This window comes from Muntiacus reevesi, chromosome 14 (genome assembly GCF_963930625.1).
Source record: "Muntiacus reevesi chromosome 14, mMunRee1.1, whole genome shotgun sequence".
In the NCBI taxonomy this organism is placed as follows: Eukaryota; Metazoa; Chordata; class Mammalia; order Artiodactyla; family Cervidae; genus Muntiacus; species Muntiacus reevesi.
Window position 1 is genome coordinate 31,370,317 of NC_089262.1, and position 18,825 is coordinate 31,389,141.

The 18,825-nt window shown below is 43.0% G+C and overlaps 2 protein-coding genes across 3 annotated transcripts in view; both read right to left on the minus strand.

Moving 5' to 3' along the window:
- The window catches only part of LOC136146464 (UDP-glucuronosyltransferase 3A1-like), a 32,404-nt gene extending 31,192 nt beyond the window's left edge, over nt 1–1,212 (minus strand). Inside the window, exon 1 of the mRNA XM_065905369.1 lies at nt 974–1,212. Within this exon, the coding sequence (XP_065761441.1) occupies nt 974–1,067 (94 nt within the window). The 5' untranslated portion in view covers nt 1,068–1,212. The remainder of the gene's footprint in view (nt 1–973) is intronic.
- Nucleotides 1,213–4,990: 3,778 nt separating this feature from the next.
- The window catches only part of LOC136146450 (UDP-glucuronosyltransferase 3A1), a 29,166-nt gene continuing 15,331 nt past the window's right edge, over nt 4,991–18,825 (minus strand). For both annotated transcript variants that reach the window (XM_065905336.1, XM_065905337.1), the window contains exons 5-7: nt 16,025–16,256; nt 14,398–14,617; nt 4,991–12,210 (exon numbers count right to left, since the gene is read on the minus strand). In XM_065905336.1, coding sequence (XP_065761408.1) covers nt 11,934–12,210; nt 14,398–14,617; nt 16,025–16,256 — 729 coding nt within the window. In that variant the 3' untranslated portion in view covers nt 4,991–11,933. The remainder of the gene's footprint in view (nt 12,211–14,397; nt 14,618–16,024; nt 16,257–18,825) is intronic.

Below are 18,825 nucleotides of genomic sequence, written 5' to 3' on the forward strand. Positions count from 1 at the left end.
TAAAAAAGGAAAAGAGTGGAATCTGTGGAAGAGGATGGTTTTGAGGTAAGAAATCATAAGTGAATTCCCAGTGTGTGCCAGGAGAGAGGTCTGTTGTGCTCTTGTAAAAGGCACCTCATTTCCCTGGCCCTCGGTTTTCCTCTCAGGAAATAAAAGGGGAGGCCCAGTGACAGGAATTCTGTGATTTCTTCCAGCTCTAGGATCCCCAGGTTCTCTGGGATCTAAAAGCAAGCTAGGGAGCCCACCATCTTTTCAGGATGGGTCAAATAAAACTCTTGGAGAAACTCCATCCTCTGAGGGTTCCTTATCCTGATAAAATTTCCCCTTCTGTTTTCTGTTCTCTCTGGGGCAAAAGTAATGGAAATAAAACTGGGTCCACCACGCGCAGAATCAACGGCTCCACACTTCTTCAAAAGCTTCCATCAGCACGGGTGAGAGAGGGGCTCCCAAATGCGCCACTGCCCTGGGGTCCTCCCATCTGCCCGCCCGCTCAGTTTCCCAGTTGGGAAACATTCCCAGTTCATGCTGCTGTCCCAGGAGCACCTGTCCCCAGAGCCTGAAATGGACTCCACCTTCTACTTTCTACTGGCATCTGCTGCACACCCCTCAGAAGTTCAGAGTGACGCTCTCAAAATCCCACAGGTACCGTGGAGGAAACGGCCTGGGGTCTCAAGCTCAGAAATAGACCAAAACTTCTGGCTCCCGCTGTGCCCACGGGAAGCGCATCCAGAGCAAATAAAAAGAGAGGATAGGAAACTGCTCCTCTTCTCCAGGGCTATCAATAATTTCACCTTGGTGGTAGAGACCTCTCTCTTCCCCACAGCCCTCGCCAGCCTCTCCCTCCTCCAGCCTAGGACACAAGCCCAGCCTGGAAAACCATATGAAAAGCCCCTCTGACTAAGGGGGCTGTTGGCAAGACTCCTGGCCGGGAGCCTGGGACAGGTCTGGCCGGATTTTCCGGCCAAGCACTCACCCAGTGAGGATATAGTCAGGATTTTGGCGGCATCTGAGAGCAGGAGCGCAGGCAGTAAATATCGGACTAGAAGAAGCACCCGCTGCGCCCCCATCGTCGCTCCGGAGCCGAGCCCTAGGCTGCGCGCACGGCGCCCCGAACCTGCGCGCCCTCCGCACGCGCAGCGCGCAGGCAGTGAAGGAAAGACGCGGACCGGAGCCGGGGACAGAGCTCCGGTGGGTCTTTGCTCTGTACGTCCGTCTCGCCCTTCGGCCTCTCCTCCCCAAGAAAGTACACCATTGGATATTCTGTCCTCACCCTCCCTAAATCTGGGCACCGGGAAGGAGGGATTAGTGTACTGATCCTTAACCCTCTCAAGTCCACGTAATCACCACACCTTCCGGATAGAAAAACACTCTGAACTAGTAATGGTAGGGACCTTAGGAGATCGCATGGAAGAAAGTTATACTTCCAAATGGTGCCAACCCAACTCCCTTTTAGGGATCCATCCAGAAGTTATGGGACCCCATCTCCTTTCGAACTGCTCTAAAGATCTCCTAAGGCCTTCGGGACGCCCCATCTCCCTGGTACCTGCTTAAAATCTCTGCTGGTTGTCCCACGCTCAGGATCTCAGAAGTTGATTACCAAAGGAAAGTGACTTACCTTTATTGCTCAGAATTTCTTTGGAAAGTACTGAATAACTCACTCATGAAAGCTGCTAGTGTAGTGGTTTAAACACCTCTTTAAGTTCAGGTTCAGAAGACTGAACCTCTAAAAGCTGAAACTATAATTCTGAATGAGAATCATAAATAAAAGTGGTGAGCACCAAGATGTTCTATTTTTATAAAAGTATAAAATTTTTCTTTAGAAAAAATTATAAACTTTCCTAATAATTATTTCACTTTATTTCCTTCCAAGTCCCTCTCTCTGTGTTTGGGCTATACTGTTTGGGGCTATGTGATTATATTCATTGTTGTTGTGGTTTATTCTCTCAGTCACGTCCGACTCTTGCAGCCCATGGACTGTAGCCCGCCAGGATTTCCCAGAAAAGAATACTGGAGTGGGTTGCCATTTCTTTCTCCAGGAGAGCTTCCACATCCAAGGATTGAACCCACGTCTCTTGCATTACAGGTGGATTCTTTACTGCTGAGCCCCCAGGGAAGCCGGATTACAAGCATACACATTGACAACTGTCATCTTTTCAGATATTATGTCTTCTCAGTGGGAAAATAAAAATTGATCTGCAATATGAAGGTACCATTTGACATTAGTGTAATCACATTATCTTATCTACAAACTTATTCAAATTCCATCAACTGTCTCAATAGATATCCTGTGTTGCAATATTAATTTCTGGTGCAGGAATCAGTCTGGGATCACACACTGCGTTTAGCTATCATGTCTGTTTCATCTCCTTTAGTACGGATTGATTTCTCAGTCTTTCTGTTTTTCTTTCATGTCTGAGATTTATTTTGTAAAATGGCTCTCAATTTGGGTTTATCTGATGTTTTCTCATTCTACCTCATGTTACAGAGTTTTACCAGGAATACTACAAAAGCTGTGTTGATTCCATCTCAGTCAATCACAGCAGGAAGCGTGTGATGTCAGTCTGTCCCAATGCTAGTGATAATAACTTTGATCACTTGTTGAAGGTGGTGTCCAGTGAGATTCCCAACTGTAAAACTACTATTTTTTAGCCCAAATTAGGAAATAAGTTGTGGGGAGACCTTTTGAAACTGTGTAAATTCTGTTCTTCATCAAATTTCACTCACTCATTTTATTATCTTTTCTATTTATTGCCTGATTCAATTATTCCTTTTGTGGCAAATTATGATTTTAACTCCATTCTTTCTTCATTTATCATACAGCATTCTGTTGAATGGACATGCATTTGAGCAAACTCTGGGAGATAGGGAAGGACAGGGAAGCCTGGCGTGCTTCAGTCCATGGGGTCGCAAAAAGTCAGACACGACTTAGCATAAAAACAACAAATACTGTTGCTAACAAAAGTTTTGCCTTCTGCCCCATTTATTTAATTAGCTCTCTACCTATCTATCTGTCTAACTATCTGTCTCTATTCATTTATTATCAGTCTTTACTCCTGGATCCACATTTCTTCAATGGGATATAATCTCTTACCATCATTATTTTAGAGATTTTTCTTTCTTTCTTGCACATGATTTCTAGACTCATCTTGTACTTTCCCTTCCTCTGTTTAACAATCATCCATTTCTTTAGGAACCCTTTTAGTAGGAATTGGTATTTAGAAACCTGGATATGGCACTAGAAGTGCTCACTGCTATTGAAGCACCACTGTTTATGTCCCTCAAATGGACAGTTATGAAATATATAGTGCTCAGTCACTTCAGTCATGTCCAACTCTTTGCAACCCTATGAACCGTAGCCCACCAGGCTCCTCTGTCCACGGGATTCTGTAGGCAAGAATACTTGAGCGGGTTGCCATTCCCTTCTCCAGGAACTCTTCCCAGCCCAGGGATCAAATCCATGTCTCCTGCAGCTTCTTCATCGAAGGTGGATTATTTACCGCTGAGCCACTGGGGAAACCCATGAAATATATAGATATAGATATAAATATTACATACCTATATCTCTCTATATAGTCAGGTTTATATCTAGTTTATTAAAAAAGCATGCATTCACACTGATACCTTCAATTTCAATACAAACCAGTGATGATTCTAATCTTCCCCACTTTCACATTTGTAATTTCCTTTTTAAAGTTAAAAAGTCTGACTCTCAACCTCTTTGGTGTGTTGATATTTACTGCTTTGCTCAGTCATACTGAGCACTGGAAGAAGTTGCCAATATACTAATCCAGCAACTGTGAACAACAAACCTACTTAATAGACCACACAACTTTTTGCAGTTCTCTTTTTTTTGTACTGACAACACAGTTTTTAAAGTATTGTGTTCAAACGGCAAATGTGAGATCAGATTTGTGGTTACCAGAGGAAGGGGTGGGGGGTATTGGGACTATAAAAATTTTAGATGGCATGATTGAAATGAATTCTAAAAATTCAGGAGTATCAGACAAATAGGAGCATAATATTTGATGATATTAAATAGTTACTATTCATTTGGAGAAGCATCATAATGTTATTGGGGTTATTTAAAAAGAGATACCTTGGCTCTTCAGATCCATTCTGGGAGACAGATAAAGTATTAGGATGTTTTGGATTTGCTTCAGAATTTGGGGCAGGGGATGGAGGCAATGTTGAAAATAGGTGGGAATATAGAGGAAAGAAAATTTGCCAGGAGTTTATAATCTTAAATGTTGGACATGGGAAAATTCTGATTTTACAAATATTAGAAATTTGTCATTAAAAACTTCTTAAACTCTCCCACTATGATTCTAATTTTTCTTGTTGTTCCAGTTTTTGAGGTCACACCAGTAGTGTGTACATTTTCAGAGTTTCACACATTCCCAGTGAAATAACTCACTTTCATTACAAAAGTACCAATTTTGTCTCTATTAAAGCTTTTTACCTCAAGTCTGTCTGATATTATTCCTAATTATCCAGGTCTTATTTTTCACTAGCATTCAAGACCTGTCTTTTTCTATCCTTTTATAGTCAACCCTCCTGTATCCCCATGTTTTAGATGTGCCTCTTGAAATGGCAATTAGCTTGTTGTTAATCAAGTCAGTTAATCTTTGTATCTGAACCAAAGGGTATAGGTTTACATCTACCATGTTCTTATTTCTCCCTCTTATTCTTTCTTTTCTTCTCTGTTTTGTCTTCATTTTCAGCTTGGAATATTTTTTGTTACTCCATTTTCTCCCTCTAATGATTCCCCTCTTGTCTCTTTTCTCCAAATAAAGTATCCCAGGTTCACAACATGCCTTTACCACTTATCAAGGTCAAAAATTAATCCATATCTTTACCTACTTCTGGGCAACACAAGGACCTTAAAAGTTCCATTTACCCCTCCTGACTTACATGCTATTTTTGTCACACATTTGGAGTCTATATTTTTAACCTCAAGAAACATTATTTTTTACTTTAATTATTAATTGTATTTATTAAAGACTTTACACCACATTTCAGAGAACTCAGTAAGTAAATGAGAGATACTGAAGCATTACAGAGTTAGTAGCGATGGAAGGCAACCACCACCCCTTGTGCTAAGGGAACAAAGGAAAGAAGTGAGAATTACTAAAATTTAGAGTCTTGATAAAGAATCTGCCTGTCATGCAAGAGACCCCAGTTTGATTCCTGGGTTGGGAAGATTTGCTGGGGAAGGGATAGGCTACCCACTCCAGTATTCTTGAGCTTCCCTGGTGGCTCAGCTGGTATAGAATCCACCTGCAATGTGGGAGACCTGGGTTCAATCCCTGGGTTGGGAAGATCCCCTAGAGAAGGGAACGGCTACCCACTCCTGTATTCTGACCTGGAGAATTCCATAGACTGAATAGTCCATGGGGTCGCAAAGAGTTGGACACAACTGAGCGACTTTCACTTTCAGAGTCTTGGTGGTGACAGCCATGCAAAGCTTGGAAGGAGAAGGGAGCAGTGTCTTGCTCATCTGGTGTTGATGCTTTAGGACCACAGAAGGGAAATCCACAGAACTGAAACCCAGACCTAGGAGGGGCAGTCACCAGCCTGCCAGTCCTAATATCTGTGGGGGGCCCAATGAGGCTGACTCCAGTATTTTAGAAGAGCTGCAAACAGAAAAGCACTCCTGACACTAGAATCGTCACTGTCACCATGAAAAACCACCCCTGTGGTGTTGCTGGCATAAGCGGGGAGCACACAGGATGTTCCAAGTCCCCACCTGTCCCTGCAGCCTTCCTCTGGTGTCCCCTGTTTGCAGAGTCCCAGAGGGAGAGAGCTGGGCAGGCATTTGGCAGATTCCCAGTGTCACAAGGCAGGGCAAAGTTTCTCGAAGCTTCGAAACAATAGCTTCACAACTGGTATACCTGGCCTGCCATTTCTGGAACCAATAATCCAACTGACTCATTCCTGGTCTCATGGCTATATTAGCAAATAACTTATTTCTATAACAGTATCCTGAAAATGTAGTTTTCTTGACTGTATTTGCATTTGAACATGATAAAAAGTTCAAATACATTTTTTATTTTCAAAACTATTGAATAGATAAGATTATTTTTAAAAAATGGACTTCCCTGGTGGCCCAGTGGTTAAGAATTTACCTGCCAACACAGAGAACACAGGTTCAATCTCTGCTGTGGGAAGATCCCATATGCCACAGGGCAACCAAGCTCGGGTGCCCCAACTACTGAAACCCATGCACTCTAGAGCCCATGTACCGTAACTAGAGATTAGCTCCTGCTCTCTGCAACTCTAGAGAAAGCCCACATACAGCTATGAAGACCCAGAGCAGTCAATAAACTTTTTAAAAAAGAAAGAACGAGATATCTGGTTAATAATTGGTCTTAGGAAGTGTTCTAAGTAGTTGATTTCCATAATTCCCTAGTTTCCATAATCCCAGTGCAATTGGGGACCAGTCAATGCCATCACACTGAGAAAGTCATTGAGGTCAACTCTGAGCCAGATGTCTCCTCAGTCCCAGTCAGAGATGGTAACCAAGAGACAAAGCTATTCTTTTCATTGTGCCAAGATTGTCTGATGATTTGATAGTCAGATATTTTCAGGAACTGATTTCATGATCCCAATCCTTACATCTTTTCCTACCTAGAAAAGCACTAAATCCTTTCATGGTGACATAAGCTCCTCGTGACTAGCAGAAAACCTTTTGTAAAGTAAGTGCTTAGTTGCATTGAACTTCTCCTTCACCAAAATCTTATATATTGACCTTCCTCCACTGCCTCTTTGGGACAATCTCTCCGAGCTATCTGCGGTGCTGTCTCCCAGGCCACAGTCGTCATTTTTCTAAACTTAACTCGCAACTCTCACATTGTGAATCTGTTTTAGTCAACGCTATAAGTACATACCAGGACAAAATTCCAAAACACAGAAAATTTATCTTCTATGAGTCAAGCACTGTGGAGAGTTTTTTGACCCTTTGCCGTTTGCATCAAACACTATAGGTTGTTTAACCCATCACCCACCCACTCTTAATCCTCACCAGCTGCCAATGCAGAAAGTTTTCACAGCTTCTCTTACAGTCTTGACTGGCTCAGTGACAAGATTCTAGGCAAGAGGAAAGAAGCCTCTTGGTGAGGGGAGGAGGGAAGGTAATTCTGTGAAAATGTTTGCTAGCTCATATTGCCCCTTCTCTGTTTTTGTCCTCCTTGGGACATGGACATGATATTTGGAGCTGGGCAGCCATCTTGAAACCATGAGGGGGAATTATAAACATATTCTTCCTGACGTTGTAGAGCTATGGAACCATTGCCATCAGTTGCCTGCCTCCCTCCCATCTACTCCTCATGAAGGAAAAACAATCCTCTTTATGTGAGAGCCAATGGCAAAAAAAGAAGTGGTCTTCTCAACTATATTTATACTTTGTAAGAATAAATTTTTTAATTGACATCTAAAATGTCTGTTTAAATAACTGAATAGGATGGCATTTCTAGTCATTGCAATTATATCATTTAACAATAAACAGTTGCATCATTCTGTTAAATGTATGCAGTGAGTTATAAAATCTCAGCATGTCAGCACTGATACCATCATTCATTCTTAATATAGATAATGAGCTGTCAACTTTCAGTGGGAAATTTTATGTCATTCCATTTACTTCTTGAGTTTTTGTTTATGTTCCACTTTCTCCAGAGAATTTAATTCTAACCTATGCATCTTTATGCGTGGAAGTACTGTACTGAGTATTCTCTCATAACTTTGAACATCATAAATATTATTCAAGTTAATATTTATAGTTCCTATAAGAGCCCAATATTTTTAATAAATTATCACTTTGTTTTAATACTTGCATTCACTTGGTCAAAGCTATATAATCACTTAAAACATAAAATTTTATTGGAAACATATCTTACAATGAGAAAGGGGCTGTTTTTGCAACTTTTAAAAATTTAATTTATGTATTTAAAAATCAATGTTACCTACTTCTAGCGGTTAGTTATGCAAACACTGAAAAACTATTTGCATAAATACCAGGAGCACTAAGAATTTTGTTATGAACTGTCTTGAAAATGATGTCCTTCCATTCTTTGAATGACTTCAGAATAATGTGCTACATAAATATGCCATTCTCACACCAATCCATTATCAAAATTTATGGTCTTTAAAGGTCTGTCAGCTGAAAAAAATCACAATTCATCTTTGGATTTTGTTAAAACAAAGAATTACAAATCATCTGAGTTACAAGGACTTTCTGGCTCAGTCACCTCTACTTTTCCACCCCCAGGCAATGCACCATGGGAAGAATGGGAGTGGGTCAAAGGGGTCCATTTCTTCTGTAAAATAAAAGTCAGGAAATTGTAAAAAGTGTGGCAAGAAAGAGGACCTGTCAACTAAACACAACACCTTGTTAGGAAGACCAGTTTTAGAAAACTAGAGTACACAAAGGTGGAAATTTATCACCTCCAAACTCTGTGTCATGTAGCCCTTGGGAAGTTTTCACGAATGCATGATGCTGAAGGTAGCCTAGTTTGAAGGCTACTGGTTTAGGCTGTTCTACTGAGGCTTTCTGCTACTGCTTGCTAATTGGTTTCCTAGTAACAGTAACTCTCATCTGAGATGATGCCAAGTTCATCAATGGCCACTAAAGGAATATGGAATTGCCGGCTTTAGCTTGGTAATATTCCATGAGATAAACTATGAAAAGGGGAAGGAATGATGGCACTGTTATATTTTTTAGGCTTACTCATCTGTAAAATCAATTAGAGGACAAATGAAGCTCAGCTCTCAATAACACAAGTGAGAAAGCAAGCGTTGTGCCATCATTCTCAATGGTCTTATCTATAGTCAGGGAGGTGGCCCCACCACCTGGAGGGTTCACAGGCCTTGTTTGTGGAACCTTCCCTTCTTTGTGTAACAAAAAAGATATCTCAAAATTCATCTTGAATTTTTAAATCAGAAAAATAAATAAAATCCAGGGGGACTGAATCACCAGTGCAAGTATTAATTGATATCCCTTACTGTTATCTTGAGATGAAATTTGAAGAAACTAGTTTAAAACCCACTCTGGCAGATGTGTGTGTCTCTAAATTTGGAACTTTAAGAACTTATTAAAAAGAAATAATTAACTAATTTAAAGCCTGGCATGCAGAAAGGAGCCTTCCTGGACCTTAGGGGCTAAAAAAAAAAAAAAAAAAACCCACAAAATTTCCCAAGGGAATTCCTTAGCCAATCCTAGTGCCTTCTGCATGCATGAGCATGAAATTGCCCTGGGTGGGAGGGGTACACCAGCCAGAACCACCCTGTGGTAGGGCAGATTATTCTTGGCAAAGACATGCTCACAAGAGGGGGCCAGTGGTAGCTAAAACCAGCCCATCCACTCTCCAAGCCATGTACCCTGGCTGGAGGGGGCATCCGTGTGAGGTGGCAACAAATTTTATTGCTATTGTCTTAATTTACACAATGACTCTCCTCTCCCTCTGTGGTTACCCCTGTGGTATCTGTTTATTTCCAGCTGAATGGATTAGACACAGGTGTCCCATTAAACGGCAGAAAGGAAGATGAAAGAACTTGGAACAAATAACACATGTCACACGGTAAAAGACTGCTGTTCTTATTTTGAATGTTCCACTCACAAAGGCGGTTAAGGCTGTCCCCGAGGTCACTGAGTCACCAGGTCGCAGGTGAAACGTACATTCAATCCAGCCCTTCCCTGCCTGCCCTCCACATGTGACCAAGGATCTAGTTTCCTCCATTATCCACTGTCCTTTTTTTTTTTTTCTTTCTAACACCTATTGCCACCCCCACCACCCACCCACTCCCCCCTGAAATTACTTGGAGCAGTAGTGTGCCCAGCAATGCAGTCAGAGCTGGAGAATAGTTATGTAGCTAGGAATGGTCACATGGCTCAGGTCTCTCAATGAGATTTAACTGGAATTCTTTGGGAAACCTTTAAAGAAGCTAACTCAGCTAGCATGAACCTGCTTTATTCCCTTTCCTTGAGTTTCCCTTTTCTTGCCTAAAATCCCATGTGCTAACTGAATCCAAAATGACCACCTGGAAAATCAGGGTGACCTTAGGATGAAGCCACCCATTAAGGAAGGCAGATAATCAGACAAGAAATCTGGACTATTGATGACATCATGGCACTACCACGCCAACTCTGGATGGCCTGCCCACTGACACTACACTTTTTTTTTTTTTTCAGCCCTGATACCAGCTTGTGGAATCTTAGTTCCCCAATTAGGGACTGAATCCTCATCCTCTGCAGTGAAAGCTCAGAGTCCTAACCACTGGACCACCAGGAATTCCACTACATTTTCTTTTACATGAGAAAAACAAGAAAAAAAAGAAAACCCTAAGCAGTTCCAGTCACTCTTTTTTTTTTTTCTGGCTTCCATTACTATCAAGATCACCAAGAGAAATATCAACAACCTGAGATATGCAGATGATGCTACTCTAATGACAGAAAGTGAAGAGGAATTCAAAAACCTCTTGATGAGAGTGAAAGAGGAGAGTGATAAAGCTGGCTTAAAACTCAACATTCAAACAAGTAAGATCATGGCATCTGATCCCATCATTTCATGGCAAATAGAATGGGGAAAAGTGGAAACTGGCAGAGTTTATTTTGGGGGGCTCCAATATCACTGTGGACAGTGACAGCAGCCATGAAATTAAAAGACACTTTCTCCTTGGAAGGAAAGTTATGACAAACCCAGACAGCATATTAAAAAGAAGAGACATTACTTTGCCAACAAAGGTCTGTCTAGTCAAAACTATGGTTTTTCCAGTAGTCATGTATGGATGTGAGAGCTGGACATAAAGAAAGCTGAGTGCCGAAGAGTTGATGCCTTTGAATTGTGGTGTTGGAGAAGGCCCTTGAGAGTCCCTTGCACAGCAACGAAATCAAACCAGTCAATCCTAAAGGAAATCAACCCTAAATATTTATTGGAAAGATATTCATTGGTGCTGAAGCTGAAGCTCCAATTCTTTGACCAGCTGATGCGAAGAGCTGACTCTTCAGAAAAGACCCTGATGCTGGGAAGCATTGGGGGAAGGGGAGACGGCACAACAGAGGATGAGATGGTTGAATGGCATCACTGACTCGATGGACATGAGTTTGAGCAAACTCCAGGAGTTGGTGATGGACAGGGAAGCTTGATGTGCTGCAATCCATGGGGTCGCCAAGAGTCGGACATGACTGAGCAACTGAACCGAACTGAATGCAATTTCCAACAGTATCTCAGGTACAGAGAGGCTCAGCTATGTAGAGACTCTTCTTAGTTTACAAAGAAATTATCTTCTTTCTCATGACTTCGTGTTTTAAATAGGAAAGTTGAGAAGATAGCTCACAGCTATGAAAAGCAGAGACCAGGGACACTTCAGCCCGTGACTAACCTGCAGTCTCCACTGCAAAGGAGGAGTTCTCTGCAGAAACCAAGGCACAGCACATGCACACAGGCAAGGGTGTGTCTGGCCCTCAATGCTCTTGCCCAGGACAGGCTTCCTGACCTTTGACAAGAGTTTGCAGGACAAGCAAACAGAAAACCAAAGAAACAACAAAGCACCTGCCTTAGGGGTTATTCCTTGACAAGTGGTGGAGGAGGAGTGAGGGAAGGAGGCTGAGAAGATGCAAGGGAATGGAGACCAAAATGGTCCAGGCTCAGTGCCAGGAAGAAGGGTGTGATACAGAAGGCAGTTTCAAGGCTCCAGATCTGATGGTCACTTATCCAAATTTCCCAGGGACAGAATCACAGAACAGCCCTTGCTGACTGGCAGTCAAGGCCACAAGGGCTCAGTAAAGAATTGCAGTCATGAGAAGAAGCCAGTGAGCAGGAATTTGTAGCAAAAGAGCAAGTGGATAGGATGTGGAGAACCAGGGTTGACAAAACTGGCTGGAGATGCCAAGAAATGCTGAGTCTGCCCAAACACTCCACCTTCCTAGGCTCCATTCGGCCTCAGGCCTTCTTGAGCTTCCTGGCCCCACACAGCCACCTGACCACCAGGCCCAGCAGCTTCCCACAGAGCCATGCAGTGCCCAGGGTGACCACCAGCAGGAACAAGAGGACGTCCAGCAGGTACTGCTCATACCACGGCTGCTGGAAGGCATGGGGCTTGAGGTGGGCTGCACCCCCTGTCTGGAGGATGTGGTCGATCCAGCCCACCAGCCGCTGGGCGGGGGTCAGGGGCTGCGAGCGCCTGATGATGCTGGCGGCCTCTGCAGCAGATTTGTACCTATCGACAGAGACAGAGGGGAGGTGTTAACTCAAGTGGTCTCAGAATTCTTAGAGACCTTGTATCACACACACAGGCACACACACACTTTCTACCATAGGCACAAAAGACTTCCTTTCAAGGGAAAGTTGTTGACCTGGCCTTACCATTGTCTAGTTGGGTCTCCTTTAAAAGTTCAAACTGATATATGCATGCAAAGATCCATGCTTGGTGCTGGAAGTGCTAAACTACAAAAAAGTGACTACTTCTATAAGGACTAGTCTCTCCCCCAAGGAGGTTCATGATATATACTACAGGAACCATTATATTTATTGAGTGTCTACTTTGCGCTGGTGTCTGGGCTAGATAATACATATGACTCTGAGAACCACAGTCCAGGAAGACACCTGCATTTCCCTACCCCTTTCAAAGCATCATGTTGACCAGCACTGGCTTCATGGGCTGTGAGTCTGCCTATTTGCAGAGGGCTTCACCCTTAAATCAGCCTTATTGATTAGTCACTAAGTCGCATCTGACTCTTTGCAACCTCATGGACTGCTGCCTGCCAGGCTCCTCTGTCCATGGGATTTCCTTCAAGAATACTGGAGTGGGTTGCCACTTCCTTCTCCAGGGGATTTTTTCCAACCCAGGGATCTAACCTGGGTCTCCCACATTGCAGGCAGATTCTTTACCACTGAGCCACCTAGGAAGCCCCTTTAAATCAGGCATGCTTGATTTAATTGTCTGCTGTCACAGTCTTAAAATCCTTACACATTATGACGAGGGGTTCAACATTTCCATTTCACATAAGGGCACATGAATTCTATGGCCAGCCCTGATATCCAATGTCTGTGGACCATCCCAGCCCAGATGACTGCTTCATAGGGCTGATGGATCATGCACATTTGGGTCTAAATCTTTGAAAATCTAATGAAAATTATAAATCCATTCATCAGGAAATGAACATTTTAAACATATGAGATAGCAACTATATATAAAGTTTCTGGGTTATCTGATCCCCAGAGTTTAACAACTTTTCTGGGGTTGGCATCAATGCGATGTGGTTATTATTCGGTCATCTAACAAAACTACTTACAGGTCTCCTATGTGCCATAATGTTGTACGGTAATGCTAAGCCTTGAGCTATGCTTCAAGTGTGTGTCCCTGAAGCTCTAAGTTTTTCAGTCTTTCTTCATTATAAGAAAGAAAACATATATTTTTTCTCTTCACGCACAAGATTATTGCATTGGTTGGAAAGTTTCTTAAGAGATGAATGAATCCCTGTGTATTGATTCACTTAACAGAAATCCATTCAGACTTACTTTGTGGCAGACCCTGAGCTGGACCCTGAGGACATAGCAGGAGACTCATGCTGTTATGCTGGAAGAGTTTACTCTCTACCTTCTCGTGTGGGGTGTCACTTCAGGCGTGTCTGACTCTTTGCGACCCATAGACTGTAGCCCGCCAGGCTCCTCTGTCCATGGGATTCTCCAGGCAAGAATACTTGAGTGGGTCGCCATGCCCTCCTCCAGAGGATCTTCCCGACCCAAGGATCGAACCCACAACTCTTATATCTCCTGCACTGGCAGGCGGGTTCTTTACAACTACCGCCACCTGGGAAGCCCTTCATGTAGGGACAGACAATAAATTAAAACATAAAGAAATGGGGCGATTACAGATTCTGAGACACTTTAAGAAAAAAATAATGTGTTATGATTGGGGTGGAAAAGAGAGGAAGCTTTGAGACCTATCAGAGAAAGGTCTCTCTGAGCAGTTGACATTGGGATGAGACCTCAATGTCATGAAGGAGCCAGTCTTGTGAAGAGAAGGGAAGGAGTCTTCTAGGGAGCAGCACAGGCAAGGGGCCTGGGGTGGGGAACCGTGTGGGATACTGGGAATAGAAAGGCAACCTCCCGCCTCAGTTGGAATTCTACTATGAGCACCTCCAAAATAGAAACTAGAAGACCTCTCAAAGACAGTCTGTGTCAGTAGTTCCAATTCCTCACAGCTAGAAGGTAGAAAATCAACATCTAACCTAAATTGTTCTCGTCTTCTTCTCAGAGGAACTAAGTCAGCTATTAGCATCATACACATATAATTTCATGTCCTGGAAGTTTCAACTTTTACTGGAAAAAGACCCACATGGTGTCCGTCATGGTTTACGTCTTCATTCATCATAAGCAACCACAAGCCCAGAGAACTGCATACCTCTTGTCCTCTATGACTTGCTTCATCTTCAGAGCCAGTGTCTCAGCCTTGATCTGCTTTAATTGGATAGACACACCAAAATTTTTGGCTTTAACTCGGAGCAGGTTTTCATGTTGGTCTCCAAAGAGGGGAATCCCCACCATGGGCACGCCATGTTGGATGGCCTCCATGATACTATTCATCCCACCGTGGCTGACAAAGAGGCGGATGCGAGGGTGCCCTGTTGTAAATAAGAAAAAGAGCAGGACATCTTAGGTAGAAAGTTTTCAGGACAACAAGGAAAACAGAAAAGGCAGAAGAAGATACCAGTGGGAGCTCAAGGGGTGTTGGAGCCATTGTAAAGATGATTTTGCTTGCTACACATTCAAAGACTTCAAACCTTGCCTTTATAGAGATTCCTTGACTCAGTCATAACTGGGGGAAGACTCAGAACCCAGGGAATTCTGTAGAGAATAGTGCTAGTGCTAATAAAGGCAACTATCTCCATCTATCCATCCATCCATCCAACTTTCCATCTATTCTTCTCTCTATCCCCTCAAGTCTCTGCTTCTCTCATCTGTTTTCTCTTTATGTTTCCCTGTGTCTATCTTTGTCTTGCTGCTTTTCCTTGAGAAAACCTTTCTCACCCACCAAATAATAGCCCTCTCCTATAAATTCCTGGCACATTCATTGACATCACAAGTCATATAACACTCATAAAACTTATACAGTATGTGTTGTGCTTTTCAAATATATGAGAAGCTCCTTGACTCTGCCCATCAGTATTTGCAGTTCTAGTCTTTGCATCCCATCCTTATGTAGCAATAACTAAAGTGATTATTGATAATGAAGAGTTCATTTCAGCCTGTGCTGGTCTACTGGGATGTGCATGAGAGCCTCCTCATTTCTTCTTTGAAATGAGAATCATGTCCCATACCCAAGATATAAAGAAATACATTTGCAGACATAGAAATAAGAATATTTTTTTAATTCTACAGATTATTTTGTTACAATCTTGGTTATCGGCCTCTGATCCCGTCAGTGGCTATGGCAGTGAGGGGTCTGTATGAAGCAGTGCTAGCCATGGAGATACCCTGTCGAGGGTGAGGAAATTCTCTGGTATCAGAGACTCAATGTGTCAAGTAACTCGCTAGGAGGTTGCTCAGCTTGGGACTCAGGTATATTGGCATCAATGTTGTGAATCTATGAATTGATTACACCTTAGTAGCTAAGGAAGATATATCCGTGTGTGTGTGTATGTGAATGTGTAAATGGAACATAAGTGAACAGGTGCTCTTGAAACCACTGAAGACAGTGGCAGTGGGTCTCTTGGTATGTGTTCTCAGAGTTCACAGACTGTTTAGGATTATTTTGTGGTGATCTTGTTCAAGACCTAAGGGAGTAGGTCAACGTGACTTCAGTGGTTTCAGACATGAGGTCTGAGATAGAAAAGAATGAAGGGCAGATAGCTGTTTTGGCATCTGAGCTCATTATAGCCTGATTCCCCAAGGGCTCCAGCTTGCTGCTCCATTCTTGTCATCTAAAGGCTTACCTTGTGCTGATGAAATAATCAAGCTAAAGATCAGAAGCCCAATGATCCCCAAGACATGTAAATGAGAAGAAAAAAGCAATCCTGGGCAGTCCTTACCCAGAAGGTCATTCTGAGGAAGCCAGTGCACAATTTTCACATTTGGGGCCAATGTGATGTCTTTGGGCCAATGAGAAGAATTATACTTCCATATCACCCCTTGAGGGAGACGAGCAAAGGCAGCATTCATCTCCTTGAGAATCTCCTGGGACTGAATGAAACTCACCATGGACCCCAGGCTTACAAGGACGAAACCAGAGTCTCCAAATTTGGTGATGAAATTCTCAAATTCCTAGAAAGAAATAGGAAGGAAAGAGGAGAAAAATGTTCACAAAAGACTAGATGGTCATGAAATGAAGTCAGTTATTCACTGAACACACTCTCCTGTCCCTTGGAGTTCACTGTCCTGAGACAGGTCAGCACTCTCAGTTGTGCTCATGCCCACTGTGTTGGTGGGAACATCTTTCATATCTGAAACCTTGACCCTACTGTCAAGGCAATCATAGAGACTCTACTCATTGTAGGTCCATGAAGATATGGCCACTTGGGTGTTTTCCAAAGCCAGACCAGAAGTGGAATGTAAGGAAGAACCTCGCAGGGAGCCAGGGTCCAGCAGAGGGAGGTGGGCTATCTGGAGGGTAGACTGGAGAAGCTGAGAAGAAATGGAGGTAGAGTGGGGAGTTGACTGGCCACCCATACCCCATCCACCATGTAGTGTGTGTTCCTCTGATATCCCATGATGTTGTTAGTCACTGATCTTTGCAGTTTATCTCCTATCTCAGTGATTCACCCACATGACTGCACATTATATTCACATGGGAAGATTTTTTTAATGTAGCAATGCTCCACCCAGTCTCAGACCTCAGCAATTCTTTTCTTCAAATCCCTGAGGCAGTTCTGAAAAATTGTTCTGATCTAATGCTGTAATCTTGGTTTTAACACATTTTGTCAATTCTTCCAAATATTTCTTTGGACCCTGACTCTTTCTGGATTTCTTGTGGCTCCCCCCACCCCAGATCCTAGCTGTTGTTCAGTCTCTCAGTTGTGCCTGACTCTCTTCAACTCCATGGACTGCAGCACACCAGGCTTCCCTGCCCTTCACCATCTCTAGGAGTTTGCTCAAACACATGTCCATTGACTCAGTGATGCCATCCAACCATCTCATCCATCTCATCCAGCCCCTAGACCTTCACCCTATTGGGCTGATTTCATCTAGCATAACATTTCCTGATCTACTGCCTCAGAGGACCACTTTGACAACAATTTTGTCATTCTGTTAAATTAAGAAGCAATGTAAAACCATTATATAAAACCTGGAAAATGCAAAGGAGAAAATTTTTTGAAAAAGTTACTGTTATCTCACAACCCTTCCTCCCATCATGCTCCTGCTTAACAATTCCCTTCCGCAGTCTTGTGGCTAGGGCTGACCCACCCTCCTATCTGGTGAAACTTCCTGCAGTCTGGCCTGGGCATCTTTGTGCAACTGCATCTTCCTCTTTCTAGTCTAGCTGGAGTCATCCAGGGAACCCAGAGACATCTCACTTCATTTTCACATTTTGGGCCTCCTGTTCTCTCCACCTGAAACATCTTCCCTCCCAGCTTCATTCCTAAAAAATTCTTCCACTGACTCAAAACTCACATAGCCCAAGGATCATTCCCCAACTCTTCCTGCTCACTTGATGCAAGTTCAGCAGGGGAGGGATAGATAGTTTCATTCATGAAAGGCCCAGGCCAAATCAGGACCCTCTCTGGCTTTAAAATGAATGAGAGTGGGACAGCCACTTATACCACCAGAGGCCTGCCCCCTTCTTTATAAAGAAGGAGGTCATGGGATTTCCCTGGTGGTCTAGCAGTTAAGAATCCACCTTGCAATGCAGGGGACATGGGTTCAATTCCTGGTCAGGGAACTAAGATTCCACATGCCACAGAACAACTAACCCACACTCTGCAACTACTGATCCTGAGTGCTCTGGACACTGTGTGCCACAAAGAAAGATCCCACATGATACAGTGAAGATCCTGCATGATGCAACTAAGACCCGACCCAGCCAAATAAATAAACAAATATTCAAATTTTTATAAATTCAAAAATAATTAAAATGGAGGTCATCATACCTCCTTCTAGGTGGCAAGAGATTATATAAGATAAATTCCATAAAATTGCAAGCCTGTGCTGTTAGATGACAAGCAATGCATTCATCTTAAAGAGCTAGTCACTCAGTCATGTCTGACTCTTTGTGATCCCATGGACTGTAGCCTGACAGGTTCTTCTGTCCATGGAATTTTCCAGGCAAGAATACTGGAGCGGGTTACCATTTCCTTCTCCAGAGATTGAACCTGGGCCTCCTGCATTGCAAGTGAATTCTTTACCATCTGGTCTTAACTCCCTTCCAATTTGAAAACTTCTCCAGCAGTGGTTCTGAGTCAATGCAGTCAAACTGATTGGGCAGCTTTTATAACTTACACTTCCCAGGCTTGACCCCACATCAATCAAATCAGGAGGTGTAGGCAGAGTTAGGGACCAGGGCGCTACTGTCTCAGGATGCTGGCGATAAAGCCTGCATTCTCACTATCAGTCCCACACACCACCCCCATAGTTGTTCTGTTTTGTGTTTCCTTGTGAGTAACTCATCTCCTTCATGATTCTTGCATGTGACAGATGCTCACTACATACTTACTGAAAATATGAGCATAGAAAATGAAAATGGAAACTTCAGTTTACTAAAAGTCTTTTTCTACCAGCACCAAGACTAAGGTGAGGCAAGAGAAGACCTTGGATATAGTATTTAAGGAGGTCAATCTCAGGGTTGTATAAGTCTTAACTCTGTACTTTCATGATACTGAAAGTGAGTCTTTCCTTT